Source organism: Macaca mulatta, chromosome 1 (genome assembly GCF_049350105.2).
Source record: "Macaca mulatta isolate MMU2019108-1 chromosome 1, T2T-MMU8v2.0, whole genome shotgun sequence".
Taxonomy (NCBI): domain Eukaryota; kingdom Metazoa; phylum Chordata; class Mammalia; order Primates; family Cercopithecidae; genus Macaca; species Macaca mulatta.
In genome coordinates, this window is record NC_133406.1 from 70465954 (window position 1) to 70490356 (window position 24403).

General features: G+C 38.2%; 1 protein-coding gene across 3 annotated transcripts in view; it reads right to left on the minus strand.

Annotated features, from left to right (window-relative positions):
- Positions 1-309: 309 nt before the first annotated feature.
- The window catches only part of NSL1 (NSL1 component of MIS12 kinetochore complex), a 43489-nt gene continuing 19395 nt past the window's right edge, over positions 310-24403 (minus strand). Inside the window, exons 5-6 of one of the 3 annotated variants that reach the window (XM_015117156.3) lie at positions 2670-2737; positions 310-1718 (exon numbers count right to left, since the gene is read on the minus strand). In XM_015117156.3, the coding sequence (XP_014972642.2) occupies positions 1704-1718; positions 2670-2737 (83 nt within the window). In that variant the 3' untranslated portion in view covers positions 310-1703. Of the gene's footprint in view, positions 1829-2669; positions 2738-24240; positions 24349-24403 lie in introns of those variants that run through there. The other 2 variants (XM_001107619.5, XM_015117160.3) reach the window with 2 other exon arrangements.

Sequence of the window (24403 nt, forward strand, 5' to 3'; positions counted from 1 at the left end):
TAAAAACTCTATGTAGCACAATATACCTCACTTAAAAGGGAGGAGGGACCATGTTCTTACATAATCAAAATGCAATTAGCTCATATAATAGAATTAACAATAATTCTTTTGTTTGGGGACCTCTGAAGTGAAACAAATCATACAGAATTTTAATACCATAAAAACGTTAGCACCGTAAGAATAGCAACATATTATGCAGTTTTAACTGCAGTCTAGTATGTTCAGAAATGCAGGGTGCTGACCCACCCTCCAACTGAAGCTGAGCTCAGGAATGCCTAAGACAACTCACAAAAATACACAGCATCAAGATCAGTCTTTGTACATTATTTTAATGAAAAGCACGTGGCTGTGTACAAATATACAGATCTCAAATGGTAACACTGAAACACAAAATGCAGTAAAGTGGCTTTGTAAGTTTTCTTCGCCGAGACACACCTTCTGGTGACTTCTGGTGAATCGAGACATTTATGATTATTAACATAGAATAAGCAAGAGAAATCCAGATTTTCCAACCTCATGATCAGTAAATTCATTTGAAAAATGAATGAAGGTATCAGAGTCATCAAAAGGGGAAACAGTTGGTAGGTTTGATGGCCCTGCCTACACTGTATAATGTAAGACACACAATAAGAGCTATAAGAAACTACAGTTAAATGTTAGAAATAAAGGCAATATCGCTTTCTCAGACTTCTCCCAGTGATTATATACCTGATATATAAACATCTTCAAATGTAAAATAGTTCAATAACACAATGATACTTTGCCAGTGTATTAATCTGATATATATTTTGAACTGGAATGATCTATAAAGAAAGAAATAAGAAACCCTAAAAAGAAATCATTAGTTCCAAGTCAAATTATGTTAATGGTCTATAGAAAAAAGTGTGGGCAGGAAACATTGGCTACATGCCAATTTTTATTTCAAAGAGTAATGTTGCACAAATAATAGTCATCATTGTCTTACACAACAAAAAGTCCTAAAATTAATCTCACAAACCTAAATGAGCTGAACATGGAGTAACAAAGTCAAAGCCAGTATTATCATCTGCACATTAATTTGACAAATCACACTACATCTTTAAAAAAAAATGCTGCATCTGCTGCTGCGCAGAACTGATAACTACTTTTCAGCATGTAAATGAAAAATCATTATACAGCTCTCTCTCTCTTTTTTTTTTTTCCTGGAAAGATGTATACCAGGGAAACACAACAGAATTTGTTACTTGTTAAATCCCACAAAAGCTACAAGGGAGCTGAGAGTTGATAGCACTTAAGGACAGTAAAAGGCTGCACTTTTAATATTTTTAATACCCACTGATGGGCTTTGTGTCAATATTTTTTAAAATGCTTTTTATTTACAATAGATAAAACAGCAAGGAAATACAATATTATATCATATCCCCGCACAGAGACACTGTACTTGTATAAATGAATCACTAGTAAAAGAGTTATTTCTTGTTTCAAATGAAGTCTTATCTAGGTATTAATTAGGCTGTAATCTAAATGTTGATGGCGCCTATTTTCAACTCCCAAAATAAACAGAAAGAGCTCATGTATCAAGATTAATTTTCTTTGGCCGCAATGGATACCATTTTCTCTGGGGGCAGTCTTTAGTTTGCTTTCTTTTCAGTACCACATCAGAGGTTTTCCTGGAAGCAGTCTCTGTTGGTGTGGTTTCTATCTGTGTTATAAAATTCTCAGGTTTAGCATCTGGTTTCCTGTAACAACCGGAAAAGACTTCTTGGTGAATCCTCTGGAGGTGGATAACAGGCTGCATCCTGAGAACTTGGGAAAATCCCTCTCCTTGTTCAATTAATGCAGGCAAGGACTTCAAACAAACAAACAAACAGTAATATTCAACATTAATCTCAGGCTGAAACACAGACAAAGATGGACACAATACTCTAATTTTTTTTTTTTTTTTTTGAGAAGTCTTGCTTTGTTGCCCAGGCTGGAGGGCAGTGGTGTGATCTCAGCTCACTGCAATCTCCACCTCCCAGGTTCATGCGATTCACCTGCCTCAGCCTCCCAAGTAGTTGAGACTACAGGTGCGCACCACCACACTTGGCTAATTTTTGTATTTTTAGTAGATGTGGACTTTCACCATATTGGCCAGGCTGGTCTTGAACTCCTGACCTCAGGTGTTCTGACTGTCTTGGCCTCCCAAAGTGCTTGGATTACAGGCATAAGCCACTGTGCCCTTGCCGAACTAGGCTTTAAATGCTGGATCGTAGGTTACTTATGTGGGCAACCTGCTTAGCCTTTCTGTGCCTCAGCTTCCTCATCTACAGAAGAAATAGCAGTATCTGTCTCACAGGATGTAAGGATTACATGAGGCAATACATGTAAAGCAGTTGGATGGAGCCCATACCAATTATTCAATACATTTTAGCTGGTATTATTATCCAAAACTGTTCAGTGAATTGCTAACACCCAGAACACAAAAATATAATCAACCTTTAAAGAAGTCAGGAATATTACCTGGCACATAGTAGGCACCTGATAAATGGTAGCTATTCGGAGTGTTACTGTTGCTTAATACATTCATTAAAGATTTAAAAGACCGCTGAGAATCCCTGTTACAGCAGATTAAAAAACATGAATGCTGAATGCAAATACCTAGCCATACATTTTGTTCATTTTATAATTTTTTAGCACATAGCTTTTACCTTCATGGCTTCATTGATCTCCTTTGCTACTGTTTCCCCTCTGCATTTCAAATTTTCCATATGAGGGGCTGCAAAAAATTGTCAAACAGTATTTTAGGTTTTTATCTAATAGCAAATCATGAAAGGCATATAGATGCTATCTGGACAAAAATCTGCTAGGATGATTCACCTCAGCTTAATCTTTCTTAGAGTGAGACCATTATAATAGAGTAAAACTAAAAGTTATAAGCATAAGATGGTAGACAAAATTCTATTGTAAGTAGTCATAACACTGTGTGCCCCTAAAAGAGAGTTCAATATTCATTCTATACATTACCTACCACTATGTTTAACATCTTTGAGCACTATCATCACATTTTAAAATAAATATAACCTAATACTTTTTATATTACTCTGAATTTTATAAAAGTAACATATATTTGATCTTAGAATATACAATCACACTGCATTGAGATCATGCCTAGATGGGATTAATCTGGAACAGATTATCAGTAATATTACTTTCTCTTTCCTTACTTCCTAATACATATTTTCTTCTTCCAATCTTTGTTATAAATGTTTATAGTTATTCCATAAGAGAACTGCATATTCAATGATACAGAAGGATAAAAATGTTACTAAAACTCCAAACAAAACTGAAAATAAGAAAAAATCATTCCATTATGAAATGATCTATGAATTAGTTTTTAGAAGAGTAGTTCTCATTAGAAATTTATTAGAGTCAAAGTAAGTATATAACTACGTCAGGAGGGTCACAGTTACGGGCTAGAAGAGAATGGTCAATAAGCCAGGCAAAATATTTCTTTCATAACTGCTCTTTTTCTTTTCTGACTTGTCTTAGGTTCATCTTTAAAAAGTGAGAACACATTCAGAGAAATGGAAATGAACCACAAAAACAGCTTACTGAAAGAGGGCACTCAAAGGAGACAGACAATGGAAACAGGATAATCTCAGAAAAGGATTTTTTTTTTTGGTATCAGAAATTTCCTTGGCCATTTGGTGAAACCTATGAACACCTTCTCAGAAAAATTTTTTAATGTGTTTTTTAAATTGAGGTATAATTTATATACAGTGAAATGTATAGACAGTAAGTTCAGCATTCAATTGACAAGTGTATACCAAGACACAGGACATTTTCATCACCCCAGAAAGTTCTCTTGTGCCCCATTCCCCATCAGTTTTCTCCATAAGAAGCAACCATTTATCTGATTTTAATCACTATATATTAGTTTTGCTTATTCTAAAATTTCAGAATGTTTTAAAATAAAATTTAAAATGTAAGTAGAAAATTGTGATAGGTAATACATGTGCTTCTTTATTGATAATTTAAATAAAATTGATGGCATAATGATTACCATAATATAAAAACAATGAGTGTAAACAGTGTGAGGTGTCTACAACAACAGAAAATGAAAATATCTGTGGCTTTAAGTAACAGAAAGAAAGTTAGTGATACTGATAACATCACCACTATTACCTTCATTCAAAATGGAAGGAAATGCTAAATTTCAGTTTGAGGCTAGTAAAAATAAAAATGTACTTTTTTTCCTATACAAGTTCACAGGAGGGTCCTAAGGACCCTTGCCTTGGAATATCATAATTTCTATTATTTACGATTTGAGGAAATTCTCCAAAAGTACGCAGGGGCATAACAATTGTTAAATTTTCTCTGTGGTATGGCAAATAAATAATTCATCCTTTGGTTCTCCTGTGGCAATATGGATTCTAGCCAGGCCCACACTTACTCTCTCTTCAAGCTTGCACACTTGTGTAGGAGCTATCCATTCAACGAACATTTATGATATATCTTCCATGGGCTAGGCTTATGATATGGTTTGGATCTGTGTCCCCACCCAATCTCATGTCGAATCGTAATCCCAATGTTAGAGGTGGGGCCTGGTGGGAGGTGACTGGATCATGGGGAGATCTCCCCCTTGGTACTGTGTTATGATAGTGAGTGAGTTCTCGTGAGAGCTGGTTGTTTAAAAGTGTGTGGGCCGGGCGCGGTGGCTCAAGCCTGTAATCCCAGCACTTTGGGAGGCCGAGACGGGCGGATCACGAGGTCAGGAGATCGAGACTATCCTGGGTAACACAGTGAAACCCCGTCTCTACTAAAAATACAAAAACTTAGCCGGGCGAGGTGGCGGGCGCCTGTAGTCCCAGCTACTCGGGAGGCTGAGACAGGAGAATGGCGTGAACCCGGGAGGCGGAGCTTGCAGTGAGCTGAGATCCGGCCACTGCACTCCAGCCTGGGTGACAGAGCGAGACTCCGTCTCAAAAAAAAAAAAAAAAAAAAAAAAAGTGTGTGGCACCTCACCCCCAAAGCAGCTTCCTCCTGTTCCATCCATGTGAGGTGCTAGCTCTGCCTTTGCCTTCTGCCATGACTATAAGTTTCCTGAGGCCTCCCAAGAAGCTAAGCAGATGCCAGCATCACACTTCCTGTACAGCCTGCAGAACTGTGACCCAATTAAACCTCTTTTCTTTATAAATTACTCAGTCTCTGATATTTCTTTACAGCAGTGTGAGAACAGACTAATACAGCTGAGCAGTAGGTACTTATAATAAGTAAAAATGGTCCCTGCCCCTCAAGGAACATTCAGTTTAGAAGAGAGAAACACACAGGAAGTTCTTCAAAATTAGCTCAAACTTTTCCTGGGTAGTCTCATGTTTCCATGATCTCAGTTAACACATACCTCACTTCCTGCCTGTATGGACCCTGCCTTGCTACAGGCTCCCACTGGGTCCTGCACAGTTCTAGTACAATGCCTGGAAGACATCATTGCACTAATTTGTTTAGAATAAATTTCTCAACACTATCAGACCCAACCCAACACCACCCCCCACTTCAGAACATATTTTGTAAAGATCCCGTTACTATTCTAAAGCAAAATTCATAGGTAATATTTCTACACATATAAATAGAAATAAAGGAAGAAATAATATTCATCAAAATATGTACTTAATATGTTTAAATCTGCTCAGACCCAATTATACCAGAAAACATAATTAAGTACTCTCAGACTTGGGCCTACTTATAGTGAGTAAGCTTGGACTTAAGAAAATTTACATTTGAAGTCATTCTATACAGAAAACAGAAGATCAGAAGTATGGATGGAACTTGAATAAAACTTAATGTTACATAAGAAATAACAGATTAGATTTATTTGAATATAAGACAAAGAAAAACTGAAACAAAGATAACATAAAGACAAAGTACTGACTGTTGAAATGGTGAAAATTAGGATGTACATTATTTCTACAAATGAGATGGCCTTATTAAAAGTGCAGTGTCAAAATTATTCTCTGTAACATGAAAAAGTGCAAGATTAAAGTCTAACAGAAAACATATCTCCTGCTTCAAAATTCCCATAATTTAGACTACAGCCAACATACACGTTAACTTAAAAAGACTTCAGAGATCATACTGTCAAAAGGCAACGAGAAATAGAGGATGGATTAGGCAAAAATATTAATATAAGAAACTATAGAGATGATACGTGGCTGACTTCTGTAGTTAGATAATCTGAGTAAGACTCAAGACAGGCAATTCAAAACTATAATTAGAATACTTTAAACATTTTAAATCTTCACATAATTTCTTATCATTGTGGTACAAAAATATAATTTTTAATATTTAGTTTGACAATAGCAAATATACCTAAACCACTTTTGCTTTAAAAAAAATGAGATCCCTGTATTTTGTGTGCTTCTGTTAATTCAGTAACATCTGGTTCTAGTCCTAAGAAAAGGAATCTCAAACTTTGTTACATATTTTCCATCAGCTTTGCTGCTTTTGCAATAACTAAATACTGCATTTAATTAAAATCCCTTTTAATTAAAATTGTCAGAAATGCTCTAAGTAATTCAATGTCATTAGGAAAAAAGAGGTATGAAAGTCTCAATTGAATCTAAAACATTTACTAATTAAATGCAACTCTAGCTGCAAAGATTTTTGTTTAACTTTGTGGGTTTTTTTTTTTCTTCTTTTTTTTGAGACAGAGTCTCCCTCTGTCGCCAGCAGGGCGTGTAGTGGTGCGATCTCAGCTCATTGCAACCTCCGCCTCCCGGGTTCAAGCGATTCTCCTGCCTCAGCCTCCCGAGTTGCTGGGACTACAGGCACGCACCACCACGCCTGGCTAATTTTTGTATTTTTAGAAGAGACAGGGTTTCACCACGTTAGCCAGAATGATCTCGATCTCTTGACCTCGTGATCCGCCCACCTCGGACTACCAAAGTGCTGGGATTACAGGCGTGAACCACAGCATCTGGCCTATTTGTTTTTTTTTTTTTTAAGCTCAATTTTCCCTTCCTCCACATGTTCATTAACAGGTTCCATGTCTACTTCAAATTCATGTGTCTCTTACTCTTAAATACCTTGTACATACAATCTTTAAATATAATCACCCTATCTTAAAAATAGCATGCATAGGAGTGACAGCATCAAAAATGGTGGCATAGGAGATTCCAAAGGCCCATCCCTCCACAGAAAAAAGCTGGCAAAATGTGTCACAATCAACTTTATCAAAAATCTGGAAAACAGTCGAGGGTTTTCACCAATCAAGAGAATGTTTAATCAAGGCAAGAGCAAGTGAAATGTGATAGGAGAAGTTGGTGTATTTTAATTTACCCTTGCCCCATTCCCTTCTCCCTGGCTCGGTGGCAGTAATTCCCAGAGTGGGTTACTGGTGCTAGAGATAACAGAGTAGACTCTGCTCTCAAAGAATTGTTTTGTTTTGACCTGGTGAGTGGCTCTCTGAAGGACTAATGTAAAAGGCTTGCCTTTATTTCACCTGATTCGGAACTCTCTCAGGGTGGAAAAGTAGCTACTTGGAGGTTATCTGTTAAAAACATTGAAAGGTAATGAACCAGCAGATGCAGCATGGAGCACAGGAAATCAGTTGGGGCAAACAAACTGCTTGCTGAAAAGCTCCAAACAAGCAGGATGGGAAGGCAAAGGCAGTTATGAACTGCCTGGCTGAGAGCTGAAGGCATATCCCAACATACACCTACAGAGTTTAATGTTTTGTTTTGCTCCAGGCATTTAAGGAAATCTCTGACAAATCACTAGCTGACCACTAAGCTAAGGGAATGGAGACTTCAGTGACTACAAACAACAAAAAACATAGTATTTCCAAAAAAGGTTTAGAAAAGTCACTAAACAACAACTCACAACAAGCAGCAACGACAAATCCTGGGAAGATGGAATAATCTCATTTCTAGAGTTACCATATTCAAATATTTAAAATGTCTAGTTTTCAACAAAAAATTATGAGGCATGCAAAAATACAAGAAAGTATGGTCCATTCACAGGAAAAAAAGGAAATGAACAAACTGTCACTGAGGAGGTTCAGACACTGGACTGACTAGATAGACAAAGACTTTCCATTAACTATCTTAAATATGCTCAAAGAACTAAGAAATCCTAAATAATGATGTGTCTCACCAAACAGAGAATACCAATGGCAGACAGAAATTATAAAAAGGAACCAAAAAATTCTGGAGCTAAAAAGAATAATAACTGAAATGAGAAACTCAGAGGGGAGATGGGGAATGTTCAACAACAGATCTGGGCAGGCAGAAGAATCATGGAACTTGAAGGTAGGCCAAATGAAGTCTAAGAGATCTGTGGACACCATCAAGCCCATCAACACATGCATAATAAGGCCGGGTACCATAGCTCATGCCTGTAATCCCAGCACTTTGGAAGGTCAAGGCGGCCGGATCACGTGAGGTCAGGAGTTCGAGACCAGCCTGGCCATCGTGAAACCCTGTCTCTACTAAAAATACAAAAAATTGCTGGGCGTGGTGGTGCATGCCTGTAGTCCCAGCTACTCTGGAAGCTGAGGCAGGAGAACTGCTTGAGCCCGGGAGGCCAAGGTTGCAGTGAGCCAAGATTACGCCACTGCACTCCAGCCTGGACAACAGAGTGAGACTTCATCTCAAAACAAACAAACAAACAAACAAACAATATATACATATATGCATATGCATAACAAGAGTTTCAGAAGGGGAAAAGAAGAGACGGGGCAGAAAAAATATTTGAAGATATAATGGCCAGTAACTTCCCAAATTTGATAATATATGCATTTACACACCCAAGAAGCTCAACAAACTTCAAGCAGAAAAACTCAAGGAGTGCCACATCAAGACACATAATAATCAAACTGCTGAAAGCCAAAGACAGAATCCTGAAAGCAACAACAGAGAAGTGATTCATTACATATAAGACATCCTCAATTAGGTTAACAGTCAATGTCTCATCAGAAACTATGAAGAACAGAGCAGCAGGAGGATATGGTTAAAGTCCTAAATCTGTCCATGAAGAATTCACTATCTGCCAAAAATATCCTTCAAAAATGAAGGTGAAATTAAGACATTTCCAGATAAAAATTGAAGGAATTGTCTGGGCATGATGGCTCATGCCTGTAATCCCAGCATTTTGAGAGGCTGAGGTGGGCAGATCACTTGAGCCCAGGAGTTCCAGATCAACCTGGGCAACATGGCGAAACCCCATGTCTACCAAAAATACAAAAAAATCAGCTGGGCATGGTGGCGCATGCCTGTAGTCCCAGCTACTCAGGAAACTGAGGTGGGTGGATCACCTGAGCCCAGGGAGGTTGAGGCTGCAGTGAGCTATGATGGCGCCATTGAGCTCTAGCCTGGGTGACAGAGAAAGACCCCGTCTCAAACAAACAAACAAACAAACAAAACAAAACAAAAAACTTAAGGGAGTTCATAATTAGTACACCTGGACTACAAAAGTGCTAACAGTGTGTCAGGCTGAAATCAAAGGATGCTAGACAGCGCCTTGAAGCCACACAAAGAAATAAAGAATACCAATAAAGGTAACTACATAGGTAAATATAAAAGTTAGCATTACTGTATTTTTGGCTTGTGACTTCTCCTTTTTTTCTACATAATTTAAAAGACGAATGCATAAAACAACAATTATAAATCTACATTCATGGATATACAATGTATAAAGATGAAATTTGTGACAATGACAACATAAAGTGGGAGAAACAGAGCTGTATAGAAGCAGTTCTCTATACAGTATTAAAACTAAAGTGGTACTAATTCAAACTACATTGTTATAAATTTCAGATGCAAATTGTAATCCCCAAGGAAACCACTAAAAAAACCCTAAGAATATACAGAAAATAATAAAAGTGGCACACTTCAAAAAGCTCGATTAAACAAAATAGAAGACAGTAATGGAGGAATTATGGAAGTAAAAAAAGTACAGAAAACAAATACCAAAATGGCAAAAGTCCTTCCTTATCAGTAAGTGTAAATGGATTAAACTTTCCAATTAAAGACCAAAGTTGGCAAATGGATACGAAAGACATGATTCCAACTATATTCTGTCTATAACTCACTTTAGATCCAAAGACAAACACAGGGTGAAAATGAAAAAATAAACTAAGATGTTCCATGCCAAAGGTAACCAACATCACACAAAACAGGCTGTAAGTAAAAAACTGTTACAAGAGACAATATACTGATGAAAGGGCCAATCCATCTAGAAGATCTAACAATTATAAACGTCTACCTGACAACAGAGCCCCTAAATATACAAGCATACCTCATTTTATTGCACTTCACAGATACTGCATTTTTTACAAATTAAAGGTTTCTGCAACCCTGTGTCATGCAAGTCTTATCAGCACCATTTTTCCAATAGCATGTGCTCATTTCATGTCTCTGTGTCACATTTTGATAATTCTCACAATATTGCAAACTTTTTCATTATAATATCTGTTATGGCTATATGTGATCTTCGATGTTACTACAATAATTGTTTTGGGGTGTCAGCTTTATAGCAGAATGGCACCTGTATGACAGCAAACTTCATCAACAAATATGTGTGTTCTGACTGTTCCACTTACCAGTTGTTCTTCGACCTCTCTCTCTCTCTCTCAACCCTTGGGCCTCCCTATGTCTTGGGACATAACAGTATCAAAGTTAGAATAATTAACCCTACAATGGCCTCTAAGTGTTTGAGTGAAATGAAGAGTACAGGTTTCTCAACTTAAAAGCTAGAATGATTAAGTTTAGTTAGGAGGACATGTTGGAAGCCAAGACAGGCTGAAAGCTAGCCCTCTTGTGCCAATTAGCCAAGTGGTAAATGCAAAGTAAAAGTTCTTGAAAGAAATTCAAAAATCCTAGGGCCCTTGTGAATTAGGCTAAATTGACTCTGCTTGTGTGCTATAAATTGAACAAAAAAAAAGCCTAGATGACGGCACACTTGTTTACAGCATGGTTTACTGAATATTTTAAGCCCATTGTTGAAACCTACTGCTCAGAAAAACAGATTCCTTTCAAAATATTACTGCTCATTGACAATGTACCTGGTCACTCAACAGCTCTGATGAAGATGGACAAGGAGGTGAATGTTTTCATGCTTGTTAACAAAACATCCATTCTGTAGCCCACGGATCAAGGAGTAATTTAGACTTACAAGCCTTCTTATTTAAGAAATACCCTTCATAAGGCTATAGCTGCCATAGATCACGATTCTTCTGATGGATCTGGGCAAAGCAAATTAAAAACCTGGAAAAAATTCACCATCTTAGATGCCATTAAGAATATTCATGATTCATGAAAGGAGGTCAAACTACTGACATTAAGAGGAGTTTGAAAGAAGTTGATTCTATGGATGACTTCGAGTTCAAGACTTCAGTGGTGGAAATAACTGCAGTTGCTGTGAAAACAGCAAGAGAACTAGAATTACAAAGTGGAGCCTGAAGGGATGACTGTTGCAAGCTCATGATAAAATCTGAACAAATAAGGAGTTAATTCTTATGGATGAGCAAAGAAAGTAGTTTCTTAAGATGGAATCTACTCCATCTGAAGATGCCATGAACATTGCTGAAATGACAACAAAGGATTTAAAACATTATATAAATTTAGTTGATAAAGTAGTGGCAGGGTCTGAGAGGACTGACTCCAGATTTGAAAGAAGTTCTACTGTGGGTACAAATGCTATCAAATGGTATCACATCCCACAGAGAAATCTTTCATGAAGGGAAGAGTCAATTGATGTGGCAAATTCATTGCTGTCTTATAAGAAACTGCTTAGATGAGTTGCACAACTTTATGAATGTGCTGCCAGTGAATCATACAGTTCAAAATGATTAAAATGGTAAATCTTATGTGTACTTTGCCACTGCCACAACAAAAAATAAGCATCCATATGTGTGGTAGTTAGCCTTCAAGAGGGCCCCTGTGGCCAGGTGCGGTGGCTTAGGCCTGTAATCCCAATACCTTGGGAGGCTGAGGTGGGTGGATCACTTGAGCCAGTAGTTCGAGACCAGCCTGGCCAACATGGCAAAACTCCATCTCTACTAAAAACACAAAAGTTAGCCAGGCATGGTGGTGCGTGCCTGTAGTCCCAGCTATGAGGGAGTCTGAAGCACAAGAATCGCTGGAACCCAGGAGGTGGAGGTTTCAGTGAGCTGAGATCACACTGCACTCCAGCCTGGGTGACAGAGCAAAAAAAAAGATGGCCCCCAGTGATCCGGCCTTGTGCAGGGTATTCATGCTTCCTTGTGCAGTCCTCTCCCACAGTGTACTAGGTCGACCTGCATGACCAGTAACTAACAGCTCAAGTAATAGTAAATCACTTCCAAGATTAGGTTATAAAAAAGACTACAACTTCTGTCTTGGGTATTCATTCATTCATTCATTCATTCATTCTCTATGCCTTTCAGATCATTCATCCTGCGAGAAGTAGGCTGACACGTTACAAGAAGTTTATGGAAAGGCCCACGTTGTAAGAACTAAAGTCTCTAACAACCAGCCAGGGCTGTAGGAACCATCCACTGTAGGAAAGTGGATTTCCTACAGTCCCAGGTGAGCCTTGAGAGATTAACTGCAGCTCCAGATGACATCTTGACTACAACCCTGTGAGAGCCCTATGCTAGCACTATCCAGCTAAGCTGCTATCAGATTAATGACCCTCAGAAACAGTACAAGATAACACATTTATTGTTTTAAGCAGCTCAAACTTGGGATAATTTGTTAGGCAGCAATAGATAACTAATACAACATGAGAGCAATATATTTTCAAAGGAATAAATTTAGGCCTATCTGAGGTAGAAATAAAATTCCTAGTGAGATTTATTTTCTTTTTTCTTTTTTTGAGACAGGGTCTCACTCTGTCACCCAGGTTGGAGTGCAGTGGCGCGATCTCGGCTCACTGCAACCTCCGCCTCCTGGTTCAAATAATTGTCATGTCTCAGCTTCCAGAGTACCTGGGACTACAGGCGCATGCCACCATGCCTGGCTAATTTTTGTATTTTTTGGTAGACATGGAGTTTCACCATGTTGGTCAGGCTGGTCTCGAACTCCCAACCCCAAGTGATCCTCCCACCTTGGTCTCCCAAAGTGCTGGGATTACAGGTATGAGCCACTGTGACCAGCCTTACTTTCAAATAATATATGATTGTAGATAACTACTATAATTTCTTCACTTCAATGTGATTTATACCATCTTCTTGCAGTTTCAAATATATCTAATGATATGATAACATCTGTTAAACTTTTACTTATCACTCATTGAATATTATGTAATATAATAACACTATAAAGTGTTGTTAGGGATATGGAACAACTGTAACTATCATACCTGCTGTTAGAAGTATAAATTGAAATAGCCACTTCAGAAAACTTTTTAGTAGTAGCCAGAAAAGCCAAACATATGCCTACATGTGACCCAAAAATTCTATTTCTAGATATATATCTATGAGAGATGAGTATAAATATGGTATAAGGATGTTTATAGTAGCTTTATTCATATAGCCAAAAACTGGAAACAAACCAAGTGACAACAGAAGAGAAGAGATAAATTGTCTATAGACACACAATGGAATACTACAAAACAATAAAAAAGAACTTCTGCTACACTCAAAATGTGGATGACTCTCATAGAAATAACACCGATTTAAAGAAGGTAACACAAGAATGCATACTGTATGATTCCATTTACATGACGTTCAAGAAAAGACAAAAATCTATGATGATGTAAGTCAGAATAGTGGTTATACCTGGTAGAAATGGTATAATGACTAAAAAGGGGCATGGGAAACATTTTGGGGTACTGGAAATGTTATACAGGGTATCCATAAGGCTGGGGAACAGGATAAATATGTGTTAGTTACATTTTCAAATAATATGCTCAATATCTTTTTCTTCAACCTCAATATATTTTGCAAGTAAAACACTTCTAAATTTAAAGCAATGGCCCCAACTGTGAATATTTTTTAAAATACAATAAACACACTGTTTTCTTTATGCTTCCAGGTTTTTTGGACACTCTGAATTGTATTTATTGTATACGTGAAAACATAATAGGCACAGTATTTAAAAAATATAACCAATACACTGTTTAAAAATAAGTTTATCCTATATTTTCCAACTACACAGATACTCTATTTCTAGATCATGGTGGCAGTTACATGTGTGTAGGTATATGCATGTATATAAATTCATATTGTTACATTTCCATCATAAACTGTACATTATATGTTATACTGTAATATATGTGCACACACACACAAAAATGAACAAAATATTTCTTAACATTTAATATGAAAAGTTATCTTTTATGAATAGGGTAAGGTAAAATATTATTCTTCATTGTTATTACATTGTTTACATTACAAACTTTACAAAATAATCCATCACTTAAGGGATTCTGGGTTGTTTTTTTTTTTTTTTTTTTTGAGACAGGGTCTCGATCTGTCACCCAGGCTGGAGTGCAGTGATGTGATCACTGCTCACTGCAGCCTCAAGCTCCTGGGCTCAAGCGTCTCACTCTGTCACCCAGGCCAGAGTGCAGTGGCACAATCATAGCTCACTGCAGTCTCAAACTCCTGGCTTAGCCTCCCGAAGTGATGGGATTACAGGCGTGAGCCACTATACCCAGCCTACACTTTATTTTTTAATTAACAGCACTGATAACTATATTCACTGATTTGTGAAGCCTCTCATTAGGATTCTTAGAGACTAAGCGCTATCAATGACCAATACAAAGAATTCCTAAAATATCTCATGCTACCTTAAAAAGAAAGTTGTCTATAAACTCACATTGCTGAACAATAGCTATTTTCTATCGGTTGTACAAGCAATGACAATGTAAAAAGTGCTGAGTAGTTTGGGTTTGTGTTTAAAATGAAATTAGGTCCTAGGCTGAATAATTATAAACATATTTTAACACATGAATGTCTAGTGAGATATTCTAAAGTTGTGCTGGACATATGAGACATCTAGTACGCCTGGCCCCTGACTACAAAGTGCCAGCTATACTTTCTCATTAATACGGCAACCAAAAACTTTCACTTTTTCAAAGGGTCCACTAGAGGGCAGTACTAACTCCAGTGAGAACCCTGGCATTCTTACTTACCTTCCAGAACTCCCTTGGGAACGGGAACCGCATTCTTTTAAGTTTAGAATCCCTAATGTTGAACAGAGTGCCTGACGTGTACAGTAGGTGTTTACAGAGTGCCTGACGTGTACAGTAGGTGTTCAATAGTCGTGACGGACCAAGGCTATGAGAGAGGGTGCCATGGAGGCACAAAGGAGGGGAAGATCAATCTAACAAGGGAACTGAAGGGAAAGGGAAATCTTCATAGGTGATGTAAGAAAATTGCCTTAATAGAGGATTTGGTGCTAGGTGAGCTGGGGGTCTGTTGGAGTAGGAGGTGGGTGGTAGAGGAAGTGCTACATCAAAGACAAGAGAATAAATCAAGAAAGAGGAGAAAACAGGAAACCAGGAAACACGATTCAAAACATGAGAGAAGGAAGGGAAATTCCCAGGATGATGATGAAAGGAACAGGCAGGATAAAAGTTTTGCACCAGGCCTAGACAGCAGCCAGTCCAGACTGCAATAGGAAGATGGAGGGCTCCCAGAGAAGTATCTCCAAGGAAAAGAAAAAGTTTAAAAATGGATTTGAGAGAAAACCTTAAGTGTTTGCCATAATGAGATGAATTTTACAGTTCTGTCAGACACAACAGAAAACAAAGCAAATAGAAAAATACCTGTAATCCCAGCACTTTGGGAGGCAGAGACAGGTAAATCACCTGAGGTCAGGAGTTTGAGACCAGTCTGGCTAAACCCCGTCTCTACTAAAAATACAAAAAATTAGCCGGGCATGGTAGCAGGCGCCTGTAATCCCAGCTACTAGGGAGGCTGAGGCGGGAGGATGGCTTGAACCTGAGAGGAGGAGGTTGCAGTGAGCTGAGATTACACCACTGCACTCCAGCTGGAGTCACAGAGCAAGACTCTGTCTCAAAGGAAAAAAAAAAATAATAAAGCAATTATTGTTCCAAAAGGGGTAGAAAGCTATTCAAGAAAGAATACACTCATAGTAATAATTATCTGACTCAGGAACAAAATAATAATAATTACCTGGCTCAGATTGAAGAACACTTATACAGTCATAACAATGTAAACATGAAATACTACTGATTTTTTTTACAAGAATGAGAGATTATAAGTGAAGCTACTGAGTATAGATTATTCATTTGAGAAACTTAAGTTATAAAAGGAACAAGGGTACAAGGAAGAAAAACACAGTGGCATGAAAGCTTTCCCTACCTGTTTCATGGACAGCCCATTCCTATAGTAGTATGGGCTGACATACGTTCTTAATCAATCTTACCCAATTTTAGCAACCCTGGGAGGCAAGTGGATTTCATCAGCCTCCTTTTGTAGATAAAGAAACAGAAGCTGAGAAATGTATCTAGACTTGAATAAGAACTCACATCTCCCTCCTAGAATCCAAAGCACACGCTCTTCTACATTCTATAACTTTCTAAAATATTGCTTTGTCAGGAATTATACTGTCCTCATAAGAATGTAAGTTAACTAATGGTAAAGTTAGCTTCAACATAATGAAAATCTCTTGAAATAAAAATAGTTGTGCCTGGTAAAGAATTAAAACATTAAAACTCTAGAACAATTATAGAGTTAAATGTTTTAACTATTAACTTTATGGTACCTTTTTTTCTTTTTAGTTAAATGAATTAAGTCCTTTGCATTTAAAACTAAGTAGCACCAATAATTTTATTAATAAAACCATTTTTTTAAGACAAAAGAAAGAAAACACACACAACTAAAAATGGTCACTAAATATATTAATATATTGTCTGTAAATGCATGAAAAAGCCATTTTCCAACAATATCTGCTTAGGAAATTTCAAAATACATATACTTTTCACTCCTTCACTCAAGATTATTCTAAATGATTTTTTTCACATTTTGCAACTAGTAAGAGCATACAATACTCCTGATATACAAGTACGTGACTTAAGACTGTCTCACATACAGATGGCTGGTCCATGCCATGCAGGAGATGGGATGGGCTTTCTCGAGGACCATTCTCAATGCCTTCTCTCTAGCACCTCATGACACCACTACTTACCCTTCTCACCACCAACAATGGTGTTAAAGGAGCCAAACTATTCCATATAAAATCCTACTTAAATGCTGTATAGTGGAACTAATATGCATCTGAAATATGATTTTCCTAATTTTTCATCATAAATGTATAGTATTTTAGCTACACTATAGATTAAGGTTTAGTAAGCCTGTAAAGGGTTGCTTAGAAACATATTTATTTATTTATTTGTACATTTTTTTCCCAGTAGGAAATGTATGTCAAATTCCAAAACTCAGACTTATATGAATTTTTAAAACATAACTATTTGTGAGTGGCTACCTGTAAATATTGTGACAGTGGCTTAAGCAAGACAGCATTATTAGGAAAGAAGAGGAACTGCCTCTGAGTCCTCTGCTTGTAGGGTCAGCAAAAGAACTGGAAGTATCATTAAGTTTACCATACAGAAACTTAAAATAGCTCCTTGCCATCGCTACGTGTTTAGTGAAGGACAGGGAAAAAAGGGAGTCTCTTCAGTTAATTTCAAAGAACTTTAAAAAAAGACAATATGGAAGCAATTTTTCATTACAATAGAATTATAAAAGGTTGTAACTGTCAAATCAGACCACATCTTATAGGTAGACAGCTCATTAGTAGATTGCTATAAGGACATTTTTAAAAAGAGTTCGCTCTTAAAAATGTGGAAGTTAGGCACCCTTGAAAACACTGCCTTCCCTAGTCACTTGCTTTCTAAAACATAGGGAAATGAAAAAGTGGAAATGAAAGATTGAGTAATCAACCTAGTTTTGCTTTCAGGTCACTGTACTGACTAAACTTGGAAACATGAACTTGCAAAAGCCTGCCCAAATTCAGAAATTCAGCAAAAAAAAAAAAAAAAAAAAAAAAAAAAAAAAAAACAACTAAGTGAGTACTTCCTTTCTATTTCCAACGTATTTTATGAATACAAACAAGCAAACACGCACAGCATCGGATGTGTGGCTTCTACTGGTTTCTAAAGAGGTAACTAAGCCATTAGAAGCAAGAATTGGAAAGCAGCATCCCTGGTGAAAATGAAACCAAAAACTCAGCAGTGATTTATGATTTTCTGAAATATAACCCTTTGCTACAATTTATAGAGATGTGTTGAACCCATTTGCTCAGTAGATGAAATCATCTGCAGCACACCCTCCCACCTACACCTCACCACTTCCTTCAGTACCATGTTGCACCTCTCTTAAGGCACACTTTCCAACTCCTGACCCTTGCTTGTATTATCTGGCCTCAGCCAAGTTTTTGACATTGTCTTGCAATGCTCCTTCCCTCTATTACTCACTCCAAAACAGCTTCTGTGGTCTTTTATTTCATGAATATCAAGCTCATTCTTGATTTAAGAACTTTATTCTAGCTCTTCCCTCTGCTTGACAGCTCTTTTTCTTGATCATCACCAGATAAATTCCTTCCTGTCAGTACCTCAGAAAAGTGTTTCCCCATCACCTAAACACACCACCCTAAAGCACTGATGTCACTTATTTATTTTTATACTTATTGCTTTTCTTCTCCCACTAAAACATAAACTATAGAGTAAGAACTTTGTGCTGCTCACTAATATTACATCTTGCACATTGAGAACAGTTCTGTCATGCTGCAGACATTCAATATATACAACTGAATGGACAGATGAGTAACAGTCACTCACAATGTATTTATTGGGCACGCTGCTATATGCTGGCTATGTATAATATAAATATAATATTAAAAAACTCATGGAGCTTTCAGTTTTGTGAGAGAGCATAAACAAGAAAATAAACACAAATACTTACAAGCTATAACAAGTGCTATTAAGGAAATCAACAGGTGTCACCCGGGGGGAGTATTTTAATGAGGGTGGTTAGGTAAGATCTCTCTGAGAAGCTAACATTTAAATGATAAAAGAAAACTGGGAAGATGTCAAACTTGGGCGAGGGGGCATGCATGTGTGACAGCGAGGCACTTTCAAAGAACTGAAACTCTGGCAGCAAACAGGAAAGTGCCTGAAATAAATCTGGAGAGGTAGGTAGTGGCCAGATCACCTAAGGGAATGCTAAAACTCTACAGTTTAGGATTTTAAGCAGAGTTTAGGATTTTAAGCAGAGGACTGAAAACTGATTTGCATTTTTAAAAGTATCTTAAACTTCTTAGTCAAGTTGATTTCAGAAGTTCATAAAACTCCCTTCCTTTGTCCAAAAGCATCAGTGAATATAGAAAATTAAAATGACATATCCTAAAGCATACACAAAATAAACATTTCAGTGAACCAGAAAAAAGGAAAAGAGAAAAAGCTGCAAGTCAGGCTAAAGCTGCAGGCCTACTGGTAGGCAGAAGTAGCCAGGAATTTGCCTCCTACAAGATAAAAGGTGTTCAAAGTGCTCCAGAGGAACAGGAAACAAAGAGTCAGCTTCACTGTTTGAATACGAGGGCTAAGACAGAGTTTAACCACCCTGAAAAGGAGGCTGAAAAAAACTGCCACTAACCTGCCTGGCGCAGTGGGTCACACCTGTAATCCCAGCACTTAAGGAGATTGAGGTGGGTGGATCATGTAAGGTCAGGAGTTTGAGACTAGATCGGGGTGTCCAATCTTTTGGCTTCCCTAAGTCACACTGGAAGAATTGTTTTGGGCCACACATAAAATACACTAACACTAATGACACCTGATGAGCTAAACAAAAAACACATTAAAAAAATCATGTTTTAACAAAGTTTACAGCTGGGCATGGTGGCTCACGCCTATAATCCCAGCACTTTGGGAGACTGAGGTGGATGGATCACCTGAGGTCAGAAGTTTGAGACTAGCCTGGCCAACATGGTGAAACCATGTCTCTACTAAAAGTACAAAAATTAACTAGGCATGATGGTACATGCCTGTAATCTCAGCTACTTGGGAGGCTGAGGCAGAAGAATCGCTTGAACCTGAGAGGTGGAGGTTGCAGTGAGCCGAGATCGCTGCACTGCACTCCAGTCTGGGCAACAGTCTCACTCTGTCTTAAAAGAAAAAAAAAAAGAAAATTAGTTTACAACTTTGTGTTAGACCACATTCAAACTGTCCTAGGCTGCATATGGCCCATGGGTCACAGGTTAGACAAACTTGAATTAGATCTTTTATTTATTTATTTTCCAAGATGACAGATAAGAGGCAGTGTTAGCATGCCTCTCCCACTTGGAAGGACAGAATAGTGGCTAGAGAGTCACACTGTGAATTTTCTTTTTTCTAAGAACGACCACAGGAAGATGGAAAGAACCCACAAACCCGTTGAAAGAAGCAGCAGGCTGGAGCCTACTGCACGAAGACAGGTGAAAAACTAAGTTCCCAGAGTGTAAGCAGGAGAATGAGCATGTCTCGGAGCACACATCCCCACCTGAAACTCTGAAAACCCAGACCATGGGAGAAAGCCTTAACCCTACCTAGAGCTGGAATGGATTTAGTCTATGTGAAACATAAAAGTAGATGCAGCAGCATGAAGTGCCTTGTAGGCATTCCCAGTCTCTAGCATGAACCGAGGGAAGCCATTCCTGACTGTATCTCATGGGGCACTCGGAGAAGCAGTCAATGAGTTCAGGGAGGGGTCATAGGGTGAAAGAAGCTCCCAGGTGAATTTTGTAATATAATCTTGAGTAGGGATGAGCTCTCTTGAACAGAACCCACAGGGTGAGTGTAAAGACATGAGCAGAGGAGCTGGACATCCGGCCTTATGGGCAGAGGGAGAGGGGCATGGTTATGGCCTTGGGCAGGTCTGAGTTCTGTGCGCAGACTGCCTGGATCTAAATCCAGTGAGCGAAGCACTGCGGGAATGAGACCAGCCTCACCAACTGTGAAAGAGCTGGGTGAGGCTCACTGTTGCCCACTACTCTCCACTCCCTTTGGGAACTCTTCTATGCAGCAGATGCAGTTAATTACTCTCTGGAACATTATCCCAGGAGCCTGAGGTCTTAAAGAAGTTCTAAGAGAAGTTCTGAATCTTGAAACAAAAGCTCTGACATGAACCTAAATAGAACCTCCTGAAAGCATACATCTCACGGGGCCTAAAAAACAATAACAGAATGAAAAAAACAAAGTATCTAGGTAACAGTTAACATGATGAATAGAACAGTACCTAATATTTCAATATTAACATTGAATGTAAATGGCCTAAATGTTCCACTTAAAAGATACAGAATGACAGAATGGATAAAAAACCACCAACCAAATATCTGCTCTCTTCAAGAGACTCACCTAACATAAAAGGACTCACAAAAATTTAAGGTAAAGGGGTGGAAAAAGACATTCCACACAAATGGAAACCAAAAGTGAGCAGGAATAGTTATTCTTATATCAGACAAAACAGACTTTAAAGCAACAACAGTAAAAAAGACAAAGAAGGATGTTATACAATGATAAAAGGATTAGTCCAACATAAAGATACTATAATCCTAAATTTATACGCACCTAACACTGGAGCCCCCAGATTTATACAATTACTACTAGATTTAAGAAATGAGACTGACAGCAACACAATAACAGTGTGGGACTTCAATACTCCATTGACAGAACTAGATAGATCAAGACAAAAAGTCAACAAAGAAACAACAAACTTAAACTATATCCTAGAACAAATCAACTTAACAGATGTTTACACAACATTCTTCCCAACAACTGCCGAATATATATTCTCCTCATCAGCACATGGAACAGTCTCCAAGATAGGTGATATAATGAGCCACAAAATAAGTCTCAATAAATTTAAGAAAATCAAAATCATATCAATTATCTTCTCAGACCACAATGGAATAAAGCTGGAAATCAACTCTAAAAGAAACTCTCAAAATTATACAAATACATGGAAATTAAATAATCTACTCTTGTATAATTTTTGGGTTAACAATGAAATCAATATGTAAATTAAAAAATTCTTTGAAATTAATAGTGACACAACATATAAAAACCTCTGAGATACAGTAAAAGCAGTGCTAAGAGGAAAGTTCACAGTGTTAAATGTCTACATCAAAAACTCTGAAATAGCACAGACAATTTAATGTCACACCTCAAAGAAATAGAGAAACAAGAACAAATTAAACCCAAACCCAGTAGAAGAAGTAACAAAGATCAGAGCAGATCTAAATGACACTGAAACAAATAAACAAGCAAAAAATACAAAAGATAGCACCGGGAGCGGCGGCTCACGCCTCTAATCCCAGCACTTTGGGAGGCTGAGGCAGGTGGATCACGAGGTCAGGAGATCGAGACTATCCTGGCTAACACGGTGAAACCCTGTCTCTACTAAAAATACAAAAAAAATTAGCCGGCTGTGGTGGCGGGTGCCTGTAGTCCCAGCTACTTGGGAGGCTGAGGCAGGAGAATGGCGTGAACCCAGGAGGCAGAGCTTGCAGTGAGCCAAGACTGTGCCACTGCACTCCAGCCTGGGCAACAGAGCGAGACCCTATCTCAAAAAAAGAAAAAAAATACAAAAGATAAATGAAACAAAAAACTGATTATTTGAAAAGATAAACAAAATTGATAGACCATTAGCAAGATTAACCAAGAAGAGAGAAGATACAAATAAGCTCAGTTTACGGTGGCTCACGCCCAGAATCCCAGCACTTTCGGAGGCCAAGGCAGGCGGATCACTTGAGGTCAAGAGTTCGTGACTAGCCTGGCCAACATGGTGAAACCCTGTCTCTACTAAAATACAAAAATCAGCCAGGCGTGGTGGCAGGCGCCTGTAATCCCAGCTACTTGGGAGGCTGAGGAAGGAGAATCGCTTGAACTCGGGAGGCAGAGATTGCAGTGAACCGAGATCACACCACTGCACTCCAGCCTGGGTGACACAGGAAGACTCTGTCTCAAAAAAAAAAAAAAAAAAAAAAAAAAAAAGAAAGAAAGAATAAAAAGAAACTGGAGATATTATAACTGATGCCACAGAAATACAAAAGATCATTCAAGGCTACTATGAACACCTTTGTGTGCACAAACTACAAAATCTAGAGGAGGTAGATAAGTTCCTGGAAATATATAACCCTTCTAGATTAAATCAGGAAGAAACAGAAACCCTGAACAGACCAATAACAAGCAGTGACACTGAATCAGCAATTTTTTAAATTGTCAACCAAAAGAAGTCCAGGACCAGCTGAATTCTATCAGAGAATTCAAAGAAGAATTATCACCAATTCTACTAAAATTATTCCAAAAGGTAGAGAAAGAGGGAATCCTCCCTAAATCATTCTATGAGGCCAGTATTACCCTAATATCAAAACCAGAAAAGGACATAACAAAAAAAGAAAACTGCAGACCAATATCCCAATGAACATAGATGCAAAAATCCTCAACAAAGTTCTAGCTAACCAAATCCAACAGCATGTCAAAAAGATAATACATCATGATCAAGTGGTTTCAAACTAGGGATGCAGGGATGGTTTAACATATGCAAGTCAATAAATATGCTACATAACATAAACAGAATTAAAAACAAAAACCATATGATCATCTCAACAGAGATGGAAAAAGCATATGATAAAATCCAGTGTCACTGCTGGGCAGAGTGGCTCATGCCTGTAATCCCAGCACTTCGGGAGGGTGAGACAGGAGGACCACCTGAGGTCAGGAATTTGAGACCAGCCTGGTCAATATGGTAAAATCCCATCTCCACTAAAAATACAAAAATTAGCACACCTGCAATCCCAGCTACTCACGAGGCTGAGGCAGGAGAATCGCTTGAACCTGGAAAGTGGAGGCTGCAGTGAGCCAAGATCGCACCACTGCACTTCAGTCTGGGAAAGAGTGAGATTCTGTCTTAAAAAACAAACAAACAAAAAAAACACAAAAAAACCCAGCATCTCTTTATGATAAAAACCCTCGGCGTGGTGGTTCATGCCTGTAATCCCAGCACTTTGGGAGGCCGAGGCAGGCGGATCACAAGGTAAGGAGATTAAGACCATCCTGGCCAACATAGTGAAACCCTGTCTCTACTAAAAATACAAAAACTTAGCTGGGAGTGGTGGCGGGTGCCTGTAGTACCAACTACTAGGGAGGCTGAGGCAGCAGAATGGCGTGAACCCAGGAAGCGGAGCTTTGAGTGAGCCGAGATCGCGCCACTGCACTCCAGCCTGGGTGACAGAGTGAGACTCCATCTCACACACACACAAAAAAACCCTCAACAAAATAGGCATAGAAGAGACTTACCTCAAAGTAATAAAAACCATATATGACAAACCCACAGCCAACATCATGTTGAATGGGGAAAAGTTGAAATCATTCCCGTTGAGAACCAGAACAAGACAAAGATGCCAACTTTCACCACTTCTATTCAACATAGTACTTAGCCAGAGCAATCAGACAAGAGAAA